Below are 25031 nucleotides of genomic sequence, written 5' to 3' on the forward strand. Positions count from 1 at the left end.
ATTCCTCCTTATGAAAAACGCGCACAGCAGAAGTGTCATCCGTCTGATCAGTAAGAGCACTCTCCTCCCCCTCATCCAGGGCTTTCTCCCTTCAGAAAGAGTCCCTAGCAACGGAGCCGTAGTCACAGGAACAAAAGACCCCTCCTCGGACACTGAAGTCACCCTCCGTCTCTTAAGGAAGGAAATCTCCTATGGAGACAAACTCAAAACTCCCTGGCCACCCCCAGAAACCTCCAAAGCAAGGAGCTTGGACAGAAGGGGGAAGGGACCGCTTCAGCATATAAGCCTGATGTAAAAGCAAAACAAACTCAGGAGAAAACAGGTCTCCTGAAGGAGATAACCCTGTAGCCATGCTCCCAGGATTAAAAGCAGATGTACCAGGCACTGCTAAGAGCTCTCCCAACGAAGGAGAAGAAACAGGGTCAGAAGCCGCTCCAGAAACCGCCTCTGCTGTGTTCTTCAAAATGGCATGCGACTCACGAGCCTCAGCACGGGAAAGCACTCCGTCAGGAGAAGGCAAGGCCCCTCCAACCCCGCCACGTCAGCGCACCCAGCACTACAGAGACCCGCAGCTGACCGCCGTTTCCCACATCGGGAACAGCGTTTAACCGCCTCTGCTGCCATCTGACCCGCCCAAAGCTAGAGATAACCCCAGCACTTACCCGCTGCTGCAAGAAGCACGGGACCTGCACTCAGGAGTCGAGGGAAACGCTCCGACTCTGCAGTAAGACAGGACTCAGAAAGGCAACTGCAAACACAAATTCCCTTCGCTTTGCGAAGAACCCTCTCTTCCCCTGTACTTTTTTTTAAAGTAAATTTTATGGTTCTCTTTTTTTTTTTTTTTAAGTGAGGAGGTAGGAAAGGAGAAGACAGTAACAGAAGCCTGTAGAGAGGGAATATGGAGTGAAGCAGGGACTCAGAGACTGAGTATGCTCCCAAAGCTGACACCCTCAGTCAGGCACCCCCTGCTCAAACTGGCCAGTGGCCCAGGAGCCCCTCAGTAGCCTTGGATCCAGGAGCTGGAGAGAAGCCGTCCACCACCTGCTGGAGATAGAGATATACTAACTGAGAAAGGGGCTGGCCATCGGGCATCACTGACTTCAGTTTGTTTATCTGTATCTCCACCTGCTGGTAGGCAGACTTAACCCACCAGTTCCTGGATTCATCTGCTGCTGGTGACAAGGAAGTCTCAGTATATTATTTTGGTCCATTCCCAGAGCAAAAGTCACTATCAGGGTGGTTCTCTGGGTAATAACATCCAAAGATGACTCCAAAAAAGATGTTAAATTCATAGCAACCTCATCCCAAGGCCTTTCACAAGGAGCCTTAACACTTCTGACTCACGATATGTAACAGGCTCTGGTAACTGGGGACAACAATTCTGAAGACAACTTAAGAATGTCCACCATATATCTCAAACATTTCCAGTGGAGAAAAAAAGAGGAGACTTGGGAAAATTAAGAAGTCTCAAATTATGTCTCTTAGATTGATTTTCCTGGCACTCCAAACATCTATGTGTGAAGCTCCTTTGACAGAAGACACCTCAAAAATTTCCAGCTCTGAGAACTGTTGACCCAAGGCCTGTGCCTGAGTCAAGACCGCTTGAGAAATAACAGCAATATCTCTAGAATACTGTCCCATTGTAGACGCCAGAGATGAATGCATAAATTGTGACCGCAGACCATAGAGAATCCAATGTCACCACAGCAGGTCTACCAAACATCTTAAACTTCTATTCAGGGGTGACTTGGCTCCTAACTCTATTTTCAATCAGGTTACTTACGAATCTGATAGCAGCCTGAAATTGATGATTCTCTTCAAGAGTCAGTGCCACATCTCCAGCAGATGAGCCGCCTTGCACCCAGAGGGCTGCCTCCTTCGACTGAATCACTGGAGAGTCGCTCCCAGGTTGAGGGGGAGCCGTGCGCGCGATTGGGCTCACAAAGTTACCCAGGAAGAACTGCCGCCCAATGCTTCCGCAGTGAGCATGGGAGAAGAGAGAGAGGTCATTGGGGTCGAAAATGCCCGAAACTAATCCAAAGTCCTTTGTTGTGCTATGGGGGTCGAGGAGGAGGCTGGGGGATCTTTGCTCTCCTTTTCCCCCATCTTGATCCAAGTCAAATCCAGACAGCCAAAACAGATTAAATTGGAAGAGTAGGAGCGCTGATGGCGTGTCCTTCTTCATAGCACCATCTTGGATTCATCATTACATGGAAATACTTTTAAAACAAGTAGGAGGAAATATTTTTTCACTCAACGAATAGTTAAGCTCTGAAACTCTTTGCTGGAGGACGTGGTAACAGTGGTTACTGTATCTGGGTTTAAAAAATGTTCGGACAAATTCCTGGAGGAAAAGTCCATAGTCTTCTATTGAGACAGACATGTGAAGCAACTGCTTGCCCTGGGATTTGTAGGTTGGAGTGTTGCCACGATTTGGGTTTCTGCCAGGTACTTGTGACCTGGCTTGGCCACTGTTTGAAAAACAGGATACTGGGCTAGATGGACCATTGGTCTGACCCAGTGTGGCTACTCTTATATTCTTATGATATCTCAGCACCTAAAACTAGGTGCTCCATTTACACCTATGAAAACATGGCGCAAATCCCAGTGTGTAGATTTAGGCACACTGGGCCATATTCTTTTTTTTTATTTTATTTATTTATTAGTTTAAATCATTATTTCACAACAAATTATGATCATGTAATAGGCATTAACATCAGGAAAACGAAAGGAAAGGAAAAATAAGATTTATAGCCATTTCGTCCACTAATTAAAGAAAAAAAAAAAGAAACATTGGTTCCAAGAATAAAGAAATACATAACAAAAGCAATTGAATAAATCCCACCAGTTGCTACCTAGGGGTTACTGATCCCAGCCTGCTATATTATGGTGGGCATATAACATTCATATCTACTCTAGCATCGAGAAATTCTTTTAACTGTTTAGGGTCAACAAATTGAAATTGTTTACCCTCTAGCATTAAATTACAGATACAAGGAAATCGTAAAGTGAAATTTATTCCCAAGGCCAACACTCTCGGACGCATTTCCAAAAAGGCCCTGCGTCTAACTTGAGTGGGTCTTGAGAGGTCAGGAAAAACACGGACCTTTGATCCCATAAACAGATTTTCTAAGTGTCTTAGGGAAAGTCTTAATATTGCATTACGATCTGGCTCCAAAGCAAAAGTAACAAGCAAAGTAGACCTCTGTGTAACAATCTCCAGTGAGCTCTCTAGGAATGAAGTTAAATTCATTCCATCCCCTTTCCCTAGGAGATGTCCATCACCCCCCTTGTGGGTTCCAGATATAATAAGCCCGTGTTATGGGGGGCAATGAATCCTTGTCCATTCCTAGAATGTCCACGATATATTTCTTAACCATTTCAATCGGTGAAATTAAAGGCGACTTAGGGAAGTTGAGAAACCTAAGATTAAGTCTCCGAATCTGATTCTCCAGGTATTCTGTCCGTTTATGAAGAAAAATGTTATCCTTAATCAGAGCAGACTCCAAAGTTCCCCTCTCTTGTAATTTAATATTCAAATTTTCCAGTTTCAAGGCCTGTTGTGCTGATGCCTGTGCTTGGAGTAGCGCAGCTTCAGAAATAGTTTTAATATGTTCAGTATTTTCTTTTATTGAAGGTTGCATAGAGACCTGAATGTTATGCACCATGTCCCATAGTGACTCTAATGTCACAATTGCAGGTTTAATCACGCCTAAATTTCCAGGAGAGGGTTGAGTCTGAATACCAACTTGCGAAAGTTTAGAAACAATTTCCAAAGGGAGTACCTGAGAGGCTGATTGAAGAAGTGTTTCTTTCAGTTGGATTTCATTTTCTATCGTCGCAGACCTTCCCTCGAGCAGGCTTGGCTGAGCATTTACGTTCTCCTTCCCTACTTGGGCTGCCGGCGATTCCCTTCCGGGTTGAGGCGGGGCAATGCGTTCTACAGGGCTCAGAGAAGCCCCATCAGCGCTTTCAATCGACGCCGATGCGTCGAGAGCAGCAGAGGGGGTCGAAGTTCCCCGAGGTCCCGGTAGTTGCTTCGGGAACTGAAGAGTCGATTGCCGTAGCGCCGAAGACGTTTCAGGAGCCGAGGAACGCTCCTTAACTTTCCCCCTCCGTTTCCCCATCAAAGAGGTTGCAGAAGCGGCGAAATCAGCAAATAAACTACAGAGTCACCTCAGCAGCTAACTCAGGTGCGACCAGTCAGAGCGCCATCTTGGAACGAGCCCGCAGGCTCACTGGGCCATATTCTATAACTATGTGTGTAACTTTCGTAATGCCCATTTCCCCACCTATAACCAAGCCCCTTTTTGCCTGTGTGTGTTACTACATAGGCGTACTGCATTACAGAATGCGCTTAGCAAGTTGTGCGTGTTAAGTTCTAATTATTGCCAATTAGTGCTCATTATTGCTTTAGAGCTATTATCAATGCTGATTATCTTGTTAAGCCAATTAAGTTATGCACGTTGTTATAGAATATGCTTGGATTTCAGCACAGATCTCTAGGTGGTACTGTCCCTCTTGTTAAGCAATTTGGGGATCTTGTACCTCAACTACAAAGAGTTTACTGGGTAGATCTACACTATTATCACCAGGGATATGCTTGATTAACATGGGTCTCTCCACTTTGGATTATTAAGCTGATAAGTTCTGACCAACTACTTTTCTGCTGTCCTATCAATGGAGATCTACTCTTCCTATCTCCTTATAGCAGCATTTTTCAACTGGTGTGCCATGGGAGTTTTCTCTCACTCCTGTCCCATCCCCAACCAGCGACCTAGCATTATAAGATTTCTTCCGTGGTGATCGACAGCAACAATTCGGACAGCCTGCTTGCACTGATACCCCCCCCGAGTCTTTTCTGTGACATAAATAGGCAGGAAGAGTCAGAGAGGGCTCGGATGGGTGCGAGCAGGCTGTCTGAATTGCTGCCTGCTGCAGGAAAAAAAAAACGTAAGAGAAAAACAGATAGGCTAAATTCCCGTTTGTGTACCAAAATACCATGAGGAAGTTAATGGAACCTTCATACTAAATCTACTTTAATTTGGCCATACATTGTTAACTGTCAACTACAGCAAGTCCTTCAGGTTGATATGTGTGTTCCTGTGGCAGTTTGCTAATTCTCATCACAAATTTTAACCAGATTATTACACAATAAAAATTGTGTGAAGAGAGTGCTGATGGTTGGGAGGTTCGGGGGTGGAGGGAGGGGTATTAGCTAGGGAGCAACTGTATTAGTTATGGAGGGAGACATCTGTTTTAAATTGTTTGTATTCAAATTTTTCTCTAATGGTGTAGAATTGTTAAAATATTCAAAGCTCTTAATAAAATTTAAAGTAAAAGAAATTGTGTAACATTCAGATTGTGTCAATTTGGTATGATCTCATTACTTTGTCATTACAGGAGTAGTTATGTGTGCCTGGTGAGAGTCTATTAGAAGGGGAAGGGGAAAGGGAAATGGGACTTGATATACCGCCTTTCTGAGGTTTTTTGCAACTACATTCAAAGCGGTTTACATATATTCAGGTACTTATTTTGTACCAGGGGCAATGGAGGGTTGACTTGCCCAGAGTCACACCACTAGGCTACTCTTCCACTCCATTTAGGCCTATATACCTATAGATTGGATGCAGTGAAGGGATGTGATCACCAGCATCACCACTGTGGGTGGATGGGGGTATTCGTTTTAAAACTGTTGGGTTTTTAATACATGTTATTTGCGGCTAATTTTGTTATCTTTGAAGTGTATTGCTGCTCCTTTGCCAACTTGTGTCTTCGATAAACATATTCAACTATAAAAATAACACGATTACAAATTTAACTATTGAAGTTTAAACAATCTTATGATGAAATATATATCCTTAAAAAACTGGCGGTGTCTCTTGATTTGAAAGGTTTAAAATCACTGCCTTAGAGCAATGGCAAACTGATTCGCCATATACTTTTACTGGAAAGGCTTACCACTATTAGAGTGGATCAACTCCAACATTATGAAAGAAGCTGGAGCCTTCTATCTTAATATTTAAAAGCTCACTGAATTAATACCTGGACATGATTAGAAGTATTCACTTTATTGATTTACTGCACCATTTTTTTGTGGTTTTTTTTTGGGGGGGGGGGGGGGAGGATGTTTTACAACCTGTTATATAGACTGGCAGTTATGTGCTATTTCTGAATAAGATCCATGTTGTACTTTTATGTTTTCATTTTATTTGAAATTTTCAATTTAGCCTCAACAACTAGGTATAAAAATTTAATGCTACTTTTGCAAAAATCTGTTTTAGAAATATGCAGTTTGATACTCAAAACAATTTAAGCAGCAAGAAATTACTCCTGGCTGGTTAAATCTCATGTTCAGAGCTAACCGCTAATTTTTAGCAGCACTCAACCGGTTGAAAACCGCTGAAAATAACTGGTTAGAACCAAACTAAAAACCAGCTATTTGGGGGCAGAGTCAGCACTTACTGGCTATGGTATTTGCATAAATAGAACTGTATTGAAGTCAGTCCTATCTTTATGCGGTGCCCCACAGCCAGTTAAGTGAATACCACACTTAACCGGCTTTGCGTTAGCCGGCTCAACAAATCCAAAAATTCAACACCGGTGACAGGATATAGCCAAGGATTGAATTTCCAGGTTTAACATTGGAAGCGGTCAGCAAAATGCTGACTGCCACCGGCTGAATATCGGGCCACTGTTTAACACTGAAATTTGGAATGAAAAGTTCTCTTTCCAATGAAAGCACCTGGCAGCGCAAGACAATGATGTCCTATGGAACTTCACCTAAGTTGCAGCCCTGTTTCAGGTCACAACCAGCACTTTTTTTCCAGCCGGTATGCACTCCAGTACAGAGTACCAGCACCTTTTTTCCTGCCTTCAAAAACTACCCTATCCACCCCATTACATTTCTCACTCAAAATCTCCCAGCTTGTTTTTTTTCCCCCCTCCTCATTGATGTACCAGCCAGCCTCAGAGGCAGCCACTTTCCAGGTAGAGCTATTCGGGGTTAAATGGCTGTACCATACTGGCTAAAAAAAGCCCTGGTTATCCTGCCCCCTACGGTTGGCTCTGCATGAGTACCAGCACCTTTAATTGAAACTCAAGACAAGCTATTTGGATGATTCCGTTTTTTTTTTTTTAATCAGCAGGAATTCTGCTTACCTGTCCAAGTTTAATTACACTCACACTAACAGCAGGCGTTTTAAAATATTCCCTGCTAAAGTGATACAGCTAATGTCAAAAAAACACCTATCGATATTCCAAAGGAATTCTAACAGTTATCAAATTAAGCAGTTTTGAATTGCGCTCTTAACAAAAAACTCTATTGTATGAATGTTCATATTATAAAACTTATTTGCATCACATGAAGCGTTTTGGAGAAAATAAGAGTTAATACAATAACAAATTAGATGATGGCAGATAAAGACCGAATTGGTCCTCTGCTTCCCAGTATAAAGGGTGAAGTATAGATTTTGGTTCAAGTTGCAACTGCCACTCTATGCATGTTACCCGGCAGGCACCCCTCACCCACAACCATTCTTAAGAAATTCAAAAGTCATTTCATTACTGTTTTATATCTTTTTTGTTTTCTAGAGATTCTCTGTGGATATTTCACTCCTTTTTTGAATTCCATCACTGTTTTTGTCTCCTTCTCTGGAAAGAAATTCCAGACAATTACCATGCTTTTCATGTTTCCTCAACATTGCTCCTAAGCCTACCTCTCTGCAGCTTTATATTATGCTTCCACAGCTTCTTCCCCTTTGGGGAAAAAGATAATTTCTTGAGCATTAATATGCTGTATCTCTCTCAGTTCTCCTCTAGCGAACATAACTCAGTTCTCAGGACATACCAAGCAAATCAGGTTTTCAGAATACCCACAATGAATATCCATAAAACAAATTTGCATGTTTGGAGGCCTCCAAACATGCACATTTATCTCATGCATATTCACTGTTGATATCTTGAAAGCCAGACTGGCTTGGTATGTCCTGAGCACAGAGTTGAGAACCCTTGTTCTAGAGTATACATATTTAGGTTCAGTCTCTTATATGTCTTCTGCTGAAGATCCCACACTATTTTCATTGCCTTTATGTGGACTGCCTCTGGCCTTTCTCCCTAATTCTATAATCTTACAAGTACATTTTCACACTTAGGGGTGAATTCTATATTTTGTGCAAAAAAAAGCACTATTCTATAAACCACATTTAAAGTTAGACACGGTTTATAGAATAGCACACACAGGGATCGCAAGTAAATTTAGGTGGTGCAAATGCTGCACCTAAATTTAAGTGCAGAGTCCCCACATTCTATAATTATGTAACAAAACCATACCCCCAAATCCACCCTGAAACGCCCATGATCCTCCCATTTCTCTCTCTCCTGTTTTGGGCTGCATGTAAAATTTAGACACGGATCCCACAAATCTAATTAGTGCCAATTTCTTGTTGAAAAGCTCATTGGCACTAATTAGATTACATAATTAAATTGCACGCACCCAAATTTGCGCATGTAATTTTTTATAGAATTCGGGGGGGAGGGGGGTTAGTGTACAAATTTGCATGCAAAAGTTACAGAATGCCAGTTAAGCATGTAATTTGTTAAAGTGCTAATTGATATTAACCAATCATTGGAGTTAACTGGATATAATCTGCATTTACACTGACTGCACAAGTTGGTATTCTATAAACTTAGGGGTTGATGTTCAAGGGCTTGAGGCAAATTAGTGCAAAAAAATGTCCTGGCATGCTCAAACTAATGAATATGCAAATTACTGCTGCATTAAAATCAGGATGAAGTCAAAATTATACTGCGGTGTTTTAAAGTCAGCAGAAATATTGAGTTCAGCACTATCTGGAGTCTAAATTGAAACTTATGTCCATCAAATTTCCTCCTGAATAAATCAAATACATTACTCACATGCAACAGAAAATAATACACCTAACATGTTCAAAACCAGTGCATGTTACCACACACACTGCTATCTATGTCCTGTTACTGCTGACAACAACAACAACACACACTGACCTAGGACAGTCGCATTACACAAGTGCACTAATAGCCCACAGCTTAAACACTAAGGAGCCCTTTTATTAAGGCACGGGAGGGCTAATGCGTCAAATCGGCACTACTGCTAGGCTAGCATGTGCGCCCGGTGGTAATTCTGAGTTTGGCATGCACCGAATCCCGTGGTAGAATATTTTCTATTTCTACAGCGGGGGCCTTTCCTGGAGGTAATGAGCAGTTGGTGCTCACTGCAAGGTTACCACACGGGTAGTGCGTAAGCCCTTACCCCCAGGTCAATGGGTAGCTGTAAGGGCTCAGGTCATAAATAGGCTCACGCTAGTTTTAATTTCAGTGCACGCCCATTTCCCAGCCCATTAAAAAATGCCTTTTTTCCAGTGGCATTCCTGGGGGTGGGGGGGCGGTGGGTGCGGTCCGCCCCGGGTGCATGCCGCTGGGGGGTGCCACGCGCCTGTCGGCTCCGCTCATTCCGTGCTCCCTCTGCCCCGGAACAGGTTACTTCCTATTCCGGGGCAGAGGGAGCATGGAACGAGCGAAGCCGACAGGCGCGCAGCACCCCCCCAGCAAGTAAAAATGCACTCGGTGGGGGGGGGGCGCTGCACCCGGGGGGGGGGGCGCATCGGCGATCCGCCCCGGGTGTCAGCCACCCTAGGAACGCCACAGCCTTTTTCTCAGCCACGGTAAGAAAAAATGGCCCAGAGCGCGTCAAAAACACGCACTCACACTACCACAGGCCATTTTATTTACCGCGGCTTAGTAAAAGGACCCCCTAACTACTACAGCATTTGTAGATGTTTTCTTCACGCTAGGCTGGTCTTCCATTATTGACCACTTGTTATGGCTAAATGAAAATGCACTATATACATTCTTATGTTCACATTTCTAGAGTAGATAAAAAATGGCTTGATATAGAAAGTCCTATTATCTTCCCTCCCATAATGAAAAATAATTGTGTATATATGAATACACCACCTTGAGATTAAGGTTGGTCCTTACAGAAGTTGATAGTCACTTCCATCATAATTTCTACACAGTTTATGCAAAATTCTATTTCAAAAACAATTACTTGTTCATTTTCATAATCATCAATGTAAAGGTAACAAACAATATTGCTAGGGCAAAGTGAAAGAGAAATGGCAGATCATAACAACAAAATGAAAATATGGCTTACAAGGTTATTTTTTAGGAAGTTGTTTTATCGTGTTCGCTTACATTTCCACGGCTGGCATCATGATTGTTGCAGTTGTCCAGGTTTCATTGCGTTTTATCATGCAACATTGACACTTATGTTATTTATAGTTATTGGCATTAGTATAGAAATATGAAATTGCTTTTTGTTTTATTACTTAATGTCTAGCTTTGGTGATCTACTGGTTTTATTCTATTCATGTCTTAGGTTTGATTGCATTAATGTGTGTTTTATCAGTTTTCCTATATTATATCAGTGGTGTAGCTACGGGTGGGCCTGGGTGGATTCTTGGTTCAGGCCCACCCAAGACAATTCAGCTTGGCCACCTTGCTCCCCTCTCTCCCTCATCCAGACCCAGCATTTGCCCCCGCTCGCTCACTCACTCACCCACTGCCTGGAAACTCTCCCCCCTTTCTAAACCTCCCCCTTCCTGGTATATCTCACCAACTTCACAGGTGGAGCCATAGGAGCCAACTTTTCAAAATTATTGGGGGTGCTCAGCCCAGTGGAAATAACCCCTCCCTGGACACATACAAAGAATTTTCTCAATATTGGGGGTGCTCAAGCACCCACAGCACCCACAGAATCGGCTCCTATGGGTGGAGCAACAATGCGCATCTGCTGCCTGTGAATGCCCTGCTGGCTTCCCTCTGCCACGTTCCACTGAAGAAAAACAGGAAGCAAAGTCAGTGACAGTGGAATGCAGCAGAGGGAAACTTACAGAGCCACATGACAAAGCAGAGGTTGACAGGGGATGGGGGATGAGCGTGTGGCTGTCCTAGCGGAGGAGAGGGAGCAAGATGTAGGATAAAAGGGGGTGGCTAGTTTGGGAAGGCCCATCCAACTTAACTGTGGGTCCATCCAAAATAACAGGTCTGGCTACGCTCCTGTATTATATAACTTGCCTTCAGTGCAACTTTGAAGAGGCATAAAATATATATAAAGATAAATTTAAAAATTATAAATTACAGAAAAGTGAGCAGGCTTGAAATGGTAAAGTGAGCATAAGTTTAACAATCACTTTTCTATTCATAACAAGAGGCCCTTTTACTAAGCCACATTAGGTGTTAAAATGAATCTAACGCAGATTAAAATGGCATACCACAGGATGCACTCAGGAATCCTGTGTTAACTTCATATTAGAGCACACTAATCATGACCTAAAATTATTTTTAATTTGTTTAAAGGCTTGTCAGAGGCAGAGTGTGGGCTAATCATTCAGTGCAGCTATATTACTGCACGCTAACTGGTTAGCACAGGAATACATTACAAAACGGGTGGTGGTAAGTGCTCATGCAGTAAAACCTTTTAATGGTCACACGCTAATGGTAACATGCGCGCAAGGCCATTAATACAAAAAGTCAATTTTACAGCTGCAGTAATGATCTTAAGATTGTGGGAAAACCTGTGTAAGGGTGCACAAAGACCACTTTTTGCTACAACTTCATGAAAGGACCCCCAAATTGCTGAAGACCATACCATAACTATGAAACATAATAGTTATGTGTTAGCTCTTACTTAGTGCCCTATTTACTAAGGTGCGCTAGCATTTTTAGAGCGCGAAATGCTAGACACCCATATATTCCTATGGGTGTCTCTAGCATTAGCGCACAATAATTTTTAGTGCATGCTAAAAATCATAGCATGCCTACAGCGCAGCTTAGTAAACAAGGCACTTAGATTGTGAGCCCATCCTATATAATAATTCTCACCTCCAACAGGATGTGCCTGGGACCGTGCCTGCCGGAAGTGGTCTGCTAGGCAGGCACGCACTGACCTCAGTGACATCAGTGACAGACAATTTGGCAAAGCAAAACAATCTGAGTGCTGGCCATTACGACACAGGGTTGATAGGAGAGTTTTAAAAGACTGAAGGAACCGAAAGTGTTAAATGGGGGGGGGAGTTCTGAAGGACTGAAAGACATGAACATTTGGGAAAGGAAAACAATCTGAATGCTGGCCATTAGGACACAGGGTAGATAGAAGAGTTTTAAAAGACTGAAGGAACCGAAAGTGTTAAATGGGGGGGGGGGGGGGGAGTTCTGAAGGACTGAAAGACATGAACATTTGGGAAAGGAAAACAATCTGAATGCTGGCCATTAGGACACAGGGTAGATAGAAGAGTTTTAAAAGACTGAAGGAAACAAAAGTGTTAAACTGGAGAAGGGGGAGGGAGAGTTGTGAATGACTGAAAGACATGCAAATTTGGGACAGGAAAACAATCTCAATGCTGGCCATTAGCACACAGGGTACATAGGAGAGTTTTAAAAGACTGAAGGAACCAAAAGTGTTCAGGGGGGGGGGGGGCAAGTTCTGAATGAATGAAAGAAATGAAAATTTATGAGAGGAACACAATCTGAATGCCGGGCATTTGTACACAGGGTACATAGGACACTTAAAAAAAAATGAAGGACGCGAAAGTATTACGTCTTGGGGGAGGGGTGAGGAGGAAAGCGGTGGGGTATCCGGATACTGGGCGTTAGGGCCACGGGGGTACATAGACTTTTGAAAGCCTTAAGGAACCCAAAGTGTGGGAAGGAGGAGGAAAAGGAGGGGAGGGGAGGGAACGGGGTGAGGGGCATTAGGAACAGGGGAGGGGGCCCTGTCACACACTCTCGTTCTCACACACACACACAGTCACACAGTCTCACTCTGTCACACACCCGCACATTCAGTCTGGCTCTCTCTCTCAAACATACACACTCCCAGGAAAACCTTGCTAGCGCCCGTTTCATTCGTTCCAGAAACGGGCCTTTTTTACTAGTTAGGAATAAAGTACCTGTAAGAATGCAAACCACTTTGGCTGTGCCAAAGAAAGGCAGTATATCAAATACACTGCCCTTACTGTAAAATTCATGATTACTTATATTTCATATGGTATTTAATAGAAATAGAACAGGCTTTAATGCTGTAAATGTGAATGCCTTCCAAAACCATTCAAATAGCACACACACAGAAAAAAAAATTAGAAAATGCCGACACACAACAGCTTAAACGTCACCACCAACTTTTACAATTTCTGGACTATCTGTTCTAAGACAATTTAACCCTAGAATGCATATTGGGGGCCTTTTAGGCCCCCATGCTTACATTTTTGCTATTATCTGCAAAATTACTTTAGTTAGAATTTTGAAACTCAAGGTATTACTCAAGTATGTCATTGTTGATAATATCCAGTTGTTCATATAATTTTTTTTCATAGGCATTATGGTGTAACAATGCTTGTTTGGTGAAAACTACATCTGTACGAATTGGGGGCCTTTTAGGCCCCCGCTGTTTTTATCATGTTCTCAGAAGTGTTTGTGTCTCAAGTTAATTTATTTGTACTCAGTAATGCTGGTGGAGGGGCCAGGGTGTGGATAATAACATGTGAGGATGTCATGTGATTTTTGGAGGGAGTGATAAGGCCATGACATCACCTTAGGTCCTCTGAACACTGAGGACAGTATACACTGTGAGCTAATTGCTGAAGGACCTGTGATAAGATAAGCTGTTGAGAGGAAATCTGTTTCATTTTCTAACATCTAGTCAGCAATGGCACCGTCTTCCTCCAAGTGTCTGACTGACCAAGAGATTGAAGCGATTATGTTTCAAAGCGATGATGAAAGTGAACTATCTTTGTCTGATGAAGAATATCTGCCACCAGCTAATCAAACATCCTCATCCAGTGATTCTTCTGATGATGAAGAAGTGAATCTAGTGGATCCTCAAGAAGTGATAAGTAGAACATCCAAAACGAATGTTTTTTGGGACAGTAATCCTACATTAGTCGGACGTACTCCAATACACAATATTGTGAGAAAGGCTCAAGGAGCTGTGGGAAGTCCCAGTTACTTTACCCCTAAAGATGTATTCTGTACTTATTTTTCTGACAATATTGCAGAAGAGGTCCTATTATGTTCAAACCTAGAAGGAAGACGTATCGCTTCAGCAAAAAATAAGTCCTGGAAAAATATCTCAAAAGAGGAACTTTATGCATATATTGGACTTTTCCTGCTGGCAGGGAGTCAAAAATCGTATGATGTCCCAATACGAGAATTATTTCTGGACCCACTTTCTGATCCACACTATAAGGCGACAATGTCAGTGGGCAGATATGAGGAAATTAGAAGGATCATTCGCTTTGATGATAAGCGAACTCGTGCAGCGAGGTTTGAAACAGACAAATTAGCCCCTATCAGTTATATCTGGAACATATTTATCAAAAATTGCACAAAACTTTACAATCCTAGTACTAATGTTACTGTAGATGAGCAACTTGTACCGTTCAGAGGACGCTGCAAATTCATACAATACATGCCCAGCAAGCCAGCCAAGTAAGGTATAAAAATCTTCTGGATGTGTGATTCTGCAAATTATTATGGCATAAATGGCGTAATCTACTGTGGCAAAGAGGTTGGTGCACCAGTACAGAAGGATCTGGGGTCTGAAATAGTCAAAACTCTTGCTGTTCCAATATTCAATTCAGGTAGAAACATCACCATGAACAATTATTTCACCAATGTTGAACTAGGCAATTTTCTGCTTGCAAAAGCTATTACACTTGTTGGTACTATAAAGCAAAACAGACAAGAAATTCCAGCAGCACTCAAACACAATCGTCAGCGAGCACTTTATGAGAGTGTCTTTGGATTCAATAACAAAGCGACTTTGGTATCTTACAAGGCAAAGAAGGAGAAATCTGTAATTTTACTCAGTACCATGCATCACGATTGCAGTGTTGACAGCAATAACCAAAAATTGAAACCAGAAATCATCCTGCATTACAATGCAACAAAAGGAGGTGTAGATAAAATGGATGAGATGGTGGGAGAATATTCGTGTAAGAGGCAAACAAAACGATGGCCTGTAGTACTATTTTCAAATATGCTTGATGTAGCAGCCCTAAATTCATTCATTATTTATACAGAAACTCATCCTGAATTTCATGCACAGAGGAAGGACAGGAGACGCTTATTCTTGAAGGACCTTTGTCATGAACTTGTAATACCTCACATGATAGCGCGAAGCGACTTGAAATGCTTGCCAAAGAAAACTAAAGAAGCAATGAAACGGTGTGGCGTACAGTTTCAGATTTCTCCAGAGCCAGGAGAAAGAAAACGAAAGCGTTGTTTCATGTGTCCAAGAAACATAGAGAGGAAAACTGAGCGATATTGTTCCACTTGTAAGGAAACTGTTTGCAAAGAACACTCTTCTGAAAAAATAACATGTCAGAATTGTTTGGAAGACTAATATAATAGAAAAGAAAGTTAGAATAAAAATGTAGCTGCAGCTAGTTTGCTATAGATTTCTATGCATTTTTGTGTGTTTTCATGTCTTTGCGTGAAATTTGGGAAAAAAAAGATTTTTGGGTGTTTTCTGTGAAAAATTATAATTAAAATGTTGTCCACTATTCATATTTTATTGAGCAATTTTGAAATAAACTTGTGAAAGTTATTTAAGTGTGTTTTTCTACATTATGTGCATGGGGGCCTAAAAGGCCCCCATGACGTTAATATGTATATTTTTAACGTCATGCGTTCTAGGGTTAACACGTCTGACACATACTTGTCACCTTTGGCTGCCAGCAGGGGCCCATATTCTCATTTGGTCAATGAAAAATCAGCTGCTCCTAACAGCGCTCTTTCGAATTAATTTCTTTTTCGAGCGATCTTCAAAGCAAAGGGAAAACCTTATTCAAGAAAGCAGCACACACATGCACTAAGCAAAGAAATGCAATAAGGTGCAGTAGTCTGCAATTCTGTATAAGCGACTCCTTTAGGTTCGGTAAAGGACCAAGCAAAAAAAAATTGTCTGCTCCCTCACTGTGAGCTCCAGCCTAAATGTGTCCGTCAAGAGCATCACCTAAGTGTGCCGAAACGGATCACAAGCCAGGAAATGGGTGAGTGACAAGATGTATTTTCTTCTCGCTCAGGGAAAGCCTTACAACGATAAATCTGGAGAACCTAGAAAAACTCATAGCTGATTTTAACAATTTTTTTCATAACTTCGACACTTCTTCGATATGGGGAAAAAGCACATCATCATCACAAAATAAAGAGACATATACGCCCCATCTACAAAGGAGGAAATGCAGAGAGCTCTACAGAAAAGTAGCTCACGCTTACCTATGCCGGGGGCAACGTAAATGAAGTACAAGCAGGACGAGGAGAGGGAGAAGAAGAAAATGAAGGCGAAGATGGAGCGGTTGGAAATCCGCAGCAGCCTCCTGAGCAGCAACATCCTGGAGGGGCCTCAGCGTGGCAGGTCCCGGAGCGCTCTCCCATGGGAGGAAGGAGCCGGCGAACTGGGCACCAGAATTATAACATACAGTGGCTCAACGGTAGATGAAGGGGAAACTGCACGTTTGCAGGAAGGGAGAGCTCCTGCAGAGAGGCATCAGGCAGGCGACTGTACTGCAGCAAGCCCGTGGAGGGGGGGGGGGGGGGGGTAGCGGCTTTGTTAGTTTTATTCTAACGCTAAAGTTGGTGGGGGGGAGAGGGTTTCAGCACAGAAACTAAGACCCTCCCCCTCAAAATTACAACTTAAAAAAAAAGCCGCTCTTGCCCGCCTTAACCCTAAATATATGTTCCCCTTGGGGCAGGGAGGGTTTCAAGAGACCGTGACAACCCCCCCAGTGACAGAAAGAATACAGAGTGGTGAAGACCAAAGCTGCCGCAGCTTCCTGCCCAGGCACTAATCGTTCCCCACCGGGGCTGGCCTCCGGCACGTCGACTCCAACACCAGCAGGAGAAAAAGGGCCGCGTAGACGGTCACCCGGCAACACCGCACTTCCACTGCGTGCGCTGGGGGGGGGGGGACCTGGGCGGGGCGAGGAGGGACACCGCTCGCCCTCGACTCACAGCAGGGCTGCAGGGAGCCCGCGCTGCGTCTGTTCGCACCGGCGCGCCCCCCTCCCGCCCCACTTTTTCTTTTACTTCCCTCCCGGGTGCGTGCAATGAATGAGTACTCTCCAGCCCACCTCAGCAGCTTGCCGCGTGCGAGAGCGCTGATTGGCAGCAACAGCCGGTCGGCCCCGCCCATGCCCGCGACCTCCGAGTGAGTGAATTGGTTAAAAAAAAAAAAAAAAGCAGGTTTCAAACTAGGAAAAAAAAGAAGTGAGATAGAGGTCGCCTTGAAGAGGATATTCCAGATCTAGCAGAAGCTTGTGAAAGGGCTTCTAACACTTTGCACTCTTCGTTTTTCCCTTTTACTTACCCCTCCCCTACCCAGCTGTATGATTTCGTCACTCTCCCTCCCGGGTCGTTGCCGCTTTTGCTTTGTGACGTCACGGGCGACGTGAAACACCAGTTGAGTTGCCCTCGGGATTTTCGAGACCTGTTTTCAAGCGAGTAGAAGTAGAACTAGAGTTTGGAGGCGCGCGCTAACAACAGACTGATGGGGAGATGTAGGTCGTTGTGAGCATAGGAGCCGACTCTGTGGGTGCTTGAGCACCCCCAATATTTAGAAAATGCCTTGTATATGTCCAGGGAGGGGTTGTTTCCACTGGACTTAGCACCCCCAATAATTTTGAAAAGTTGGCTTCCATGGTTGTGAGAGCCGCAAAAGAGTTTTCATACTCATCCCCCCACCACCCACATGCGCATACGCTCTCTTCCTCAAGATCAGTTTCAGATATGCTTATTAACACGACAATTTTTATTTGGTAAGTTTAATAGCGTGGCTATTTAGCCTATGTTGTCAGAGTATTAGGAAAGCGTACAGTGCAAACATTTTGGTTCATTTTTTTTTAACTGTCCACGCGTCCACTCAATTTTCGGATGGTCTTGCAGTTGGGTTCATGTAACAATGACGACAGATAAAGACCAGAATGGTCTATCCAGTCAGCCTAAGTGTCACACACATCAATTTATGATTAAATACTTTGGCAACAGAATATTTCCTTCTCCCACTGCAGAGCTTGGCCAATTGTGCTGCATGTAGGATGGATTGCACTTGCACAATGGAGAACTGTAACATACCACGCTCCAGCACACAGAGGGGACCTGTTTCTCTTTATTTATTTTTTCTGCCTAGTAGTTCCTGATTTCTCCTTTTTCTTCAAGCTCAACTGGAACCTGGATTGGAATGCTGGTTGTGTGAGTCTTAATTTAGAATTACCAAGGATTTTTCCACTCTGTTTTAAATGGACCAGCCTGTGATTTATTTTCTTCACTTCTTGGTGCTGCTGACCCAGACAACACCCTGTGCCTTTTTAGGGGACTAAATGGACAGTGATGTCTCTAGACAAAAATATTTGGGATGGCACTAGGGGTGCAAACTAGGTATAAGGGGGCAAGTCAAAGTCACATTTTTGCACATACCCATTCCCCCCCCCCCCCCCCCCGTTTAAATTAGCATTATAATTCAACTAATCATTCTGTATAGGAGTGATCTAGATTTCTTCTTTGTACAAACATCCTGAAGATCCAGTTCTATATTGCAAACCTCATTTTCCCCAACAATGGGGGAATCCCTCTTAGAACTTGCCATACAAAAAATATTTAAATTGTGATTATCACCTTATGCTTCTTCCACTGTCAGACACTTCGTTTAAAGCAGAAAGGGTTTCTTTTGAGTGGTGACTATAGGATGTAGAGACCAGTAATCCTGAGCATTTTTATTTTGGGTGACATTGGCCTCCTCTGGTGGCTCTTGCCCCAGACCCTGTGCAAAATAACACAAAACCCTGCAAAAAGACATTCAAAACCTATATAAGAGAAAACAAAATTACCAAAGCATAACAGCCCTGCCCCCCCCCCTTTGAAAAGATAGCGACATAAATATTACACTGGGCCCTAGAGTACCAATACACCTGCTACTGCAAAACAAAGAAACTATACTGTTACACATTCCTACACAGACATTACATACTAGCAGAATCCTACTCCTCAGTCATAAATGCAGAACTTCTCTGTATCTGCATGGTACTGACCTCTTTGTTAATGGGTTTTTGTTTCTTTCACTTTTTTCTGTCTCTGTATCCACCCATGTATGATTTTTGCCTCTCAATCTCCCTTTCTCTCACCCTCCAATATTTGGTTGCCTTTTTTCACCTCTCATCTACCTTAGAGGCCCTTTTACCAAACTGTGGAAACAAGGGCCTTGCAGTAGCGGCCTTGCTGAGGCCCTTTTTACCGCAGCAAATAAAAAGGATACAAAAATGCATGGTCATGCAGTAAGTTTGCTCTTACTGCATGGGCATGTGGGGGGGGGGTGCACTTACCGCCACCCATTGAGGTGGCAGTAAGGGCTCCCACGCTAACTCAGCGGTAATCAGGTAACATTTGGCACTACCCGATTACCACCAGGTAACTGCCACACAAGAAAAGATCAGTGGGCCTGCGGTAGCTCCAAATTGGTGCAAGGTAAGCCCACGTTGGGCTTGCCATTGCTTTGTAAAAGAGACCCTTAGAACGTTGCACGGGGACAGAAATTTCACCCATCCCTGCCCATCCCTAATGAAATCTAACCTATACCTGCAGGAGTCGACACTATTATATACTTGCTTAAGCCCTCTGTTTCCTCCCATCCCCAACAGCCTCTCATGGTCTTTTGAATGGTATTCACTTATCAACCAATGAGTGTTCCAAGCCTCAGTCTAGTGTTCCAGTTGTCTCTCTGGGCATTCCAAGCCTCATTCAAGGTTCAATTTATTTGGTTACCCTCTTAGGATCAGATCATTAAAGCGGTGTACAGAGAACATAAAAATACAGCTATAGTGTACAAGCAGCATTATGGACAGAAATACATCCTAAATGGTACATAGACAAGTCCCGCTGTTGCCCAGCAAGCCCCAGATGGAGTGACTGCACACCCCTATAAGTTGGCTATTCATCTATTAAAAACCTCATGAAACAGATGGACCCTTGGAATAGCCTTAAATTTATGGAGGGTATCCATTGTTCATAATGTTAATGGCAAGATATTCCTGTTGTTGCAGGAATGGATGCATGAATTTATGATACTTCAGGAGTCAGACAGCACACCAGAATGAGAGAGAAATCTTCTTTATTTGCCAGCAAACAAAGTAGAACATCAGCATTAAGTCTCTTCTTCTCTTTCTCAGCTCTCTGTGTCTTTGTGGCTTCTGTCTCAGCTGCTTCTCTTCTTATGCTGTCTTCTCCTTCTTCTGTCTGTTCCTTCTGTCCTTCTTTCTTTTGTCTGTTCCTTCTGTCCTTCTTTCTCTTGTCTGTTCCTTCTGTCCTTCTGACGTATGCTGCTTCTGCTCCCACTTAAATACAGTTCTATCTAGCCTAGCCCCCTTACTCTCCAATTGGTTAAGGAATAGATTGATTACCTTGCCTCAACCAATCAGCTCTATACAAATATCAGTTACATAGGTTCCAGACATCCTAAACTGACCTGTGACCTGGGGCCCCTTACACCAGACATTTGGGCTCCAGTCTCTTACATGTTATTATGATTGATTTCTCATATTCCTAATACTAACTGCTAACTAAACTCTGGCATTCATTAAAGGGGTCAAGGGCCAGTCTTACTTAATGGCATACATATCAGTTATTACTTTCAAGACCATTTCTACATTTTACCTATAATTAATCAAGGAGAAGAGAGCTGACTAGTCCTGACCTTTTTCACCTATCAGCTTATACATTGAACCAGCCAGAACTGCAGAATAACTTAAAACACATGTTGGCCTCTTCACTGCAGTCTAATCTTACTTAGAACGTCAGACAAAGAATGATACAGAATTTAAAAAGGTTTCCTACATATTAACTACACAGAATACATATTCTAAAATAAGCATAATCAAATTCCCTATAAAACAAATCTAAACATCAGGAATATCTACATATTAAGCACTTCTAAATAGTATTTCAGCCTATTCTTAAACTACAATATGTCATATGTCTGGCTCATGCCTGCTTGCAAAACTATTCAGTATGCCTAATAGTATACAGATGTTGAGCTAGCCTTCATCATTCACAAGGGACAGAGTTTCATTTCTCCCTGACCTTTCTAACCTTTAGCTTAGCCAAGCTAGACATTGAAAATAATCTGAACCATCTGGCATTCCTTCACTTTAGTTGCAAGGTAAAAAGTTGGAATTCAAATCACCAAGCTTTTAAACCCCAGATTTTTAAACAGACTTAACCCTTCATATGATTTCTCAGAATTAATCAATTTCTTTTGCCCACTGCCTCATTCCCCCCTTTGAGACTAAAATCAGCTTATGCAGAGATAAGTCTCACAACTCAAACTCTGGAGATTATAGTGATCCTAACTAGGAATAGACTTGTGAACCACCATTACCCTACTTGTTAAGGTTCGACGGCATACTGCCGAAGCACATGAGGCCAGGAAACAAAACAACAACCCTGCTAGAACTAAGACTATTAGGGAAATAAACAAGGGACGTATCCAGGAGGTCAATGACCACCACCAGGAGGTAAGGTCTAATCCTCCTCGGTAATCCTCCACATTAAGGCTGGCCAACTGTAGGACTTTATCCATGGCATGCCTAACTACATGCGTCCTATTTATGACAATAGTACAGCACTCTGAAGAATTTAGCACTGTGCAGAGGCCACCCTGGGCTGCAAAGAGATAATCAAGGCCCATACGGTTATACCGAGAAACTATACTTAATTCATTAATTTGATCCTGCAATGCATTGACTACCACGTTCAGCTCATGAACTAGAACATGAAGTAGGGATTGAAGTCTCCGGGTGGCCATACCTAGTTCAGTAATACCCGCTACCGGGCCCCCAATTGGAATCCAGGCCGTAGCAGAAAGGGCTACAAGTCTCTTTTTAGTCAGAGGATAAATAGAGTTAATATACTGGAGGGCTAATTCAATCGCCTCTGTGGCAACGGAGGAGGGTAAGGACAAGGCCTCTCGCTTAGAGCGGTGCGGGGATGGTGGTTTGAGAAGAGGAATAACTTTAGGAAAATAATTCAAGGTTACCAATACACAAAAATCATATGTGGGGGGAAGAATCATGTGGAGGACATTATCACAGAGCCAGTAATGACCAAGGAGAGGGCGACGAAAGTTCCCAATAAATGTAGGCACAGGATGGAGATTAGGATGCCCATAATGCGAGCCCCTATCCCAGGGGGAACGAAGAAGAAATGGAGACTTTGTACACCATAGGTGCCAATCCCCAATTGTAACAGACCGCTCATATGATGCAACCCCTTCATACCCCGAGGACTTATGAAAGTAGAAAATAGGATGGGACACTATAGTCTTCTCAGTAGTATAGTTAGGAGCCAGATAATCACCTTGGTCATAATCTGCAGGTATGGTAGTAGGGCACATAGGAGTACCTGGAGAAACTACCCACACAGGTTCCTCCTTCTCTGGGAGAACATTAGTATAGTTACAGGGAATGGGAAGAACAGTTGAGATGTCTCTTGTTAAACAAAACACTCCAGAAGCTGGATAGGGAGACGTAAAAACCGGCCTTAGAGAAGAATCAGAGGGGGAAGTATCATTATAAAAGGACCACCAAGTATAATCCTGGCTCCAAGGACCTGAACTCGAAAAGTAGGGAGGTATAAGAGCTGGGAGCTGCACAGGGACAGGTACAGCTGGGACATCTGTAGTATAAGGAGAAAATCGGGAACACACAATACAAGGGGAAGTAATCTTTGCCTGGCTAATTAGTTCCTGGACAGAGTGTAACCAAAGGTTGGAGCGAGTTGGGGTTTTAGGAACAAGGAGGCAAGGAGTAGAAAACAACAAAAGCATCCAAACTACTAACATTTTCTTTCTTCCTAATCTAAAACAAATACAGCAAACTAATTAAGCAATAATATTTCAACAGTCTGTGCTAATCACAGATTACTCTAATATAATGTTCTCAGTCTTTGAGTTCTTATACCAGTTGGGATAGACCCTCAACTGACAAGGATCAAGCTCTCAAATTCCAAGAAAGCCAGAATAAGGGCAAGAAAGAGTCTCAGTGTGAAGCCGAAGTTCAGCAGCTCCTGCAGTACGCAGTTGACCCTTCTTTTCAGCTAGTAGATTCTTTGGTTCGGGTCAAGCGCAACTTCAATGGCTCCGCAGGATCTCTTTCTGCTCTCCACTGTTTAGGCTCCGTCTGATCCTTGCTGGGCTCAGTCTGATCAGCAGACTTAATTCGAGACCAATGGACCCATGGAGTTATCCCTGCGACCTTCACAGCTGTAGGGGTAGAAAGCAAAACAGTAAAAGGTCCTTTCCATCGGGGCCCCAAAGGCTGGAGCCTCCAGTCTTTCACCCAAACTCTATCCCCTGGCAGGAAGGAATGTACCTGAGCCTGGAAGGGGACAGGGTTTATTTCTCTCACATAAGACTGAAGCTCAGAAATTATCTTGCCCAAGAGGGCTACCTGCTCCTGCACCTGGGCAGACCCTAAAATCCCTATGTCTCCCTTAATTCCCTGCAAAATGGCTGGGGGCTTCCCATACACAATTTCAAAGGGAGAGAGGGCTGTTCCTTTAGTTGGGGTGCATCGGAGGCGGAAGAGGGCTAGTGGCAGTGCCTGTGGCCATTTCAGTTGGGTTTCCTGACAAATCTTTGCTAGGCTATTTTTCAAGGTTCTGTTTGCCCGCTCAACCTGCCCTGAACTCTGAGGACGATAGGCACAATGCAATTTCCAGGTAATGCGCAATGCGCGGGACAGGGCCTGAAGTGTAGCTTCAACAAAGGCGGGACCATTATCTGAACCTATGGCAAGGGGCAATCCATACCTGGGGATGACATCCCTAAGGAGGGCTCGAGCTACTTCTGTGGCTTTCTCAGTAACTGTAGGATATGCTTCCACCCACCCACCCACCCAGAAAAGGTACAGACCATGACCAAGAGGTATCGGAGCCTACCGCTCCTGGGCATTTCTGTGAAGTCTATAACTAGAGACTCAAAGGGTGTTAGTCCTCTAGACTGAACTCCTGGTGGAATACGGGGTCCCTGACGAGCATTATTCTGGGCACAGAGAGTACATCGGGCAGAGGCAGTGGCAACCAGACTATCCAATCCTTCCAGCACCACTACTCGACTGAGTAGGCGGGCTAGTGCTGTTTTCCCTAAGTGTGATAGGTCATGAGCTTGAGACACTACAGGCCAAGCTAGGTGGCGTGGCACCAGAACTCTGGTATCAGGGAGATGTAACCAGCCATCAGGTCTCCTTACTGCACCTTCCTCTTGAGCCCATTTCTCTTCCATTTGGGTATACATAGGCGTCCATTCTTGCAATCGAATTTGGAACAGGGGGGTCACAGTACTTGCTGGGGGTCCTCGAGCAGCTTCCTTGGCCACCCGATCAGCATGGCGGTTCCCTCGGGCCACTGGAGTATCTATCCTTTGGTGTCCCCTGCAGTGAATGACAGCTACCTTCTTAGGTGCCCAAACAGCCTCTAGCAGCTGAAGTATTTCAGGTCCATACTTAACAGGTTGGCCTGCAGCATTTATGAGTCCCTTTTCCTTATACAAAGCTCCATGAGCGTGTAAAGTTGTGAAGGCATACTTGGAATCAGTATAAATGTTGGTTACCAGTCCTGCTGCTAGCTCCAGAGCTCGTATGAGGGCCACAAGTTCTGCTTTCTGGGCTGAAGTTCCTTGGGGCAGGGCTCTTGCTTCTATCACCTTGTCCTCTGTCACCACAGCATAGCCTGCCAATCGCTTGGAGTTCTCCACATAACTGCTTCCATCTGTGAAATAAATTACATCTGGGTCCCTCCACGGAACATCTTTAAGATCTGGTCGACTGGAGTACACTTCATCCATGGTTTGGATACAGTCATGATCCGGTGGTCCCTCAGATGCTGGCAAAAGAGTGGCGGGATTGAATGTAGCCACCGTTTCCAGGTGTATCCGTGGATTCTCACAC

General features: G+C 43.6%; 1 protein-coding gene across 3 annotated transcripts in view; it reads right to left on the reverse strand.

Moving 5' to 3' along the window:
* B4GALT6 (beta-1,4-galactosyltransferase 6) overlaps window positions 1-16704 on the reverse strand; it is a 327497-nt gene extending 310793 nt beyond the window's left edge. Inside the window, exon 1 of one of the 3 annotated variants that reach the window (XM_030213842.1) lies at window positions 16318-16703. In XM_030213842.1, the coding sequence (XP_030069702.1) occupies window positions 16318-16432 (115 nt within the window). In that variant the 5' untranslated portion in view covers window positions 16433-16703. Of the gene's footprint in view, window positions 1-15757; window positions 15812-16317 lie in introns of those variants that run through there. The other 2 variants (XM_030213825.1, XM_030213833.1) reach the window with 2 other exon arrangements.
* Between the last annotated feature and the right edge of the window lie 8327 nt (window positions 16705-25031).

Source organism: Microcaecilia unicolor, chromosome 1 (genome assembly GCF_901765095.1).
Source record: "Microcaecilia unicolor chromosome 1, aMicUni1.1, whole genome shotgun sequence".
Taxonomy (NCBI): Eukaryota; Metazoa; Chordata; class Amphibia; order Gymnophiona; family Siphonopidae; genus Microcaecilia; species Microcaecilia unicolor.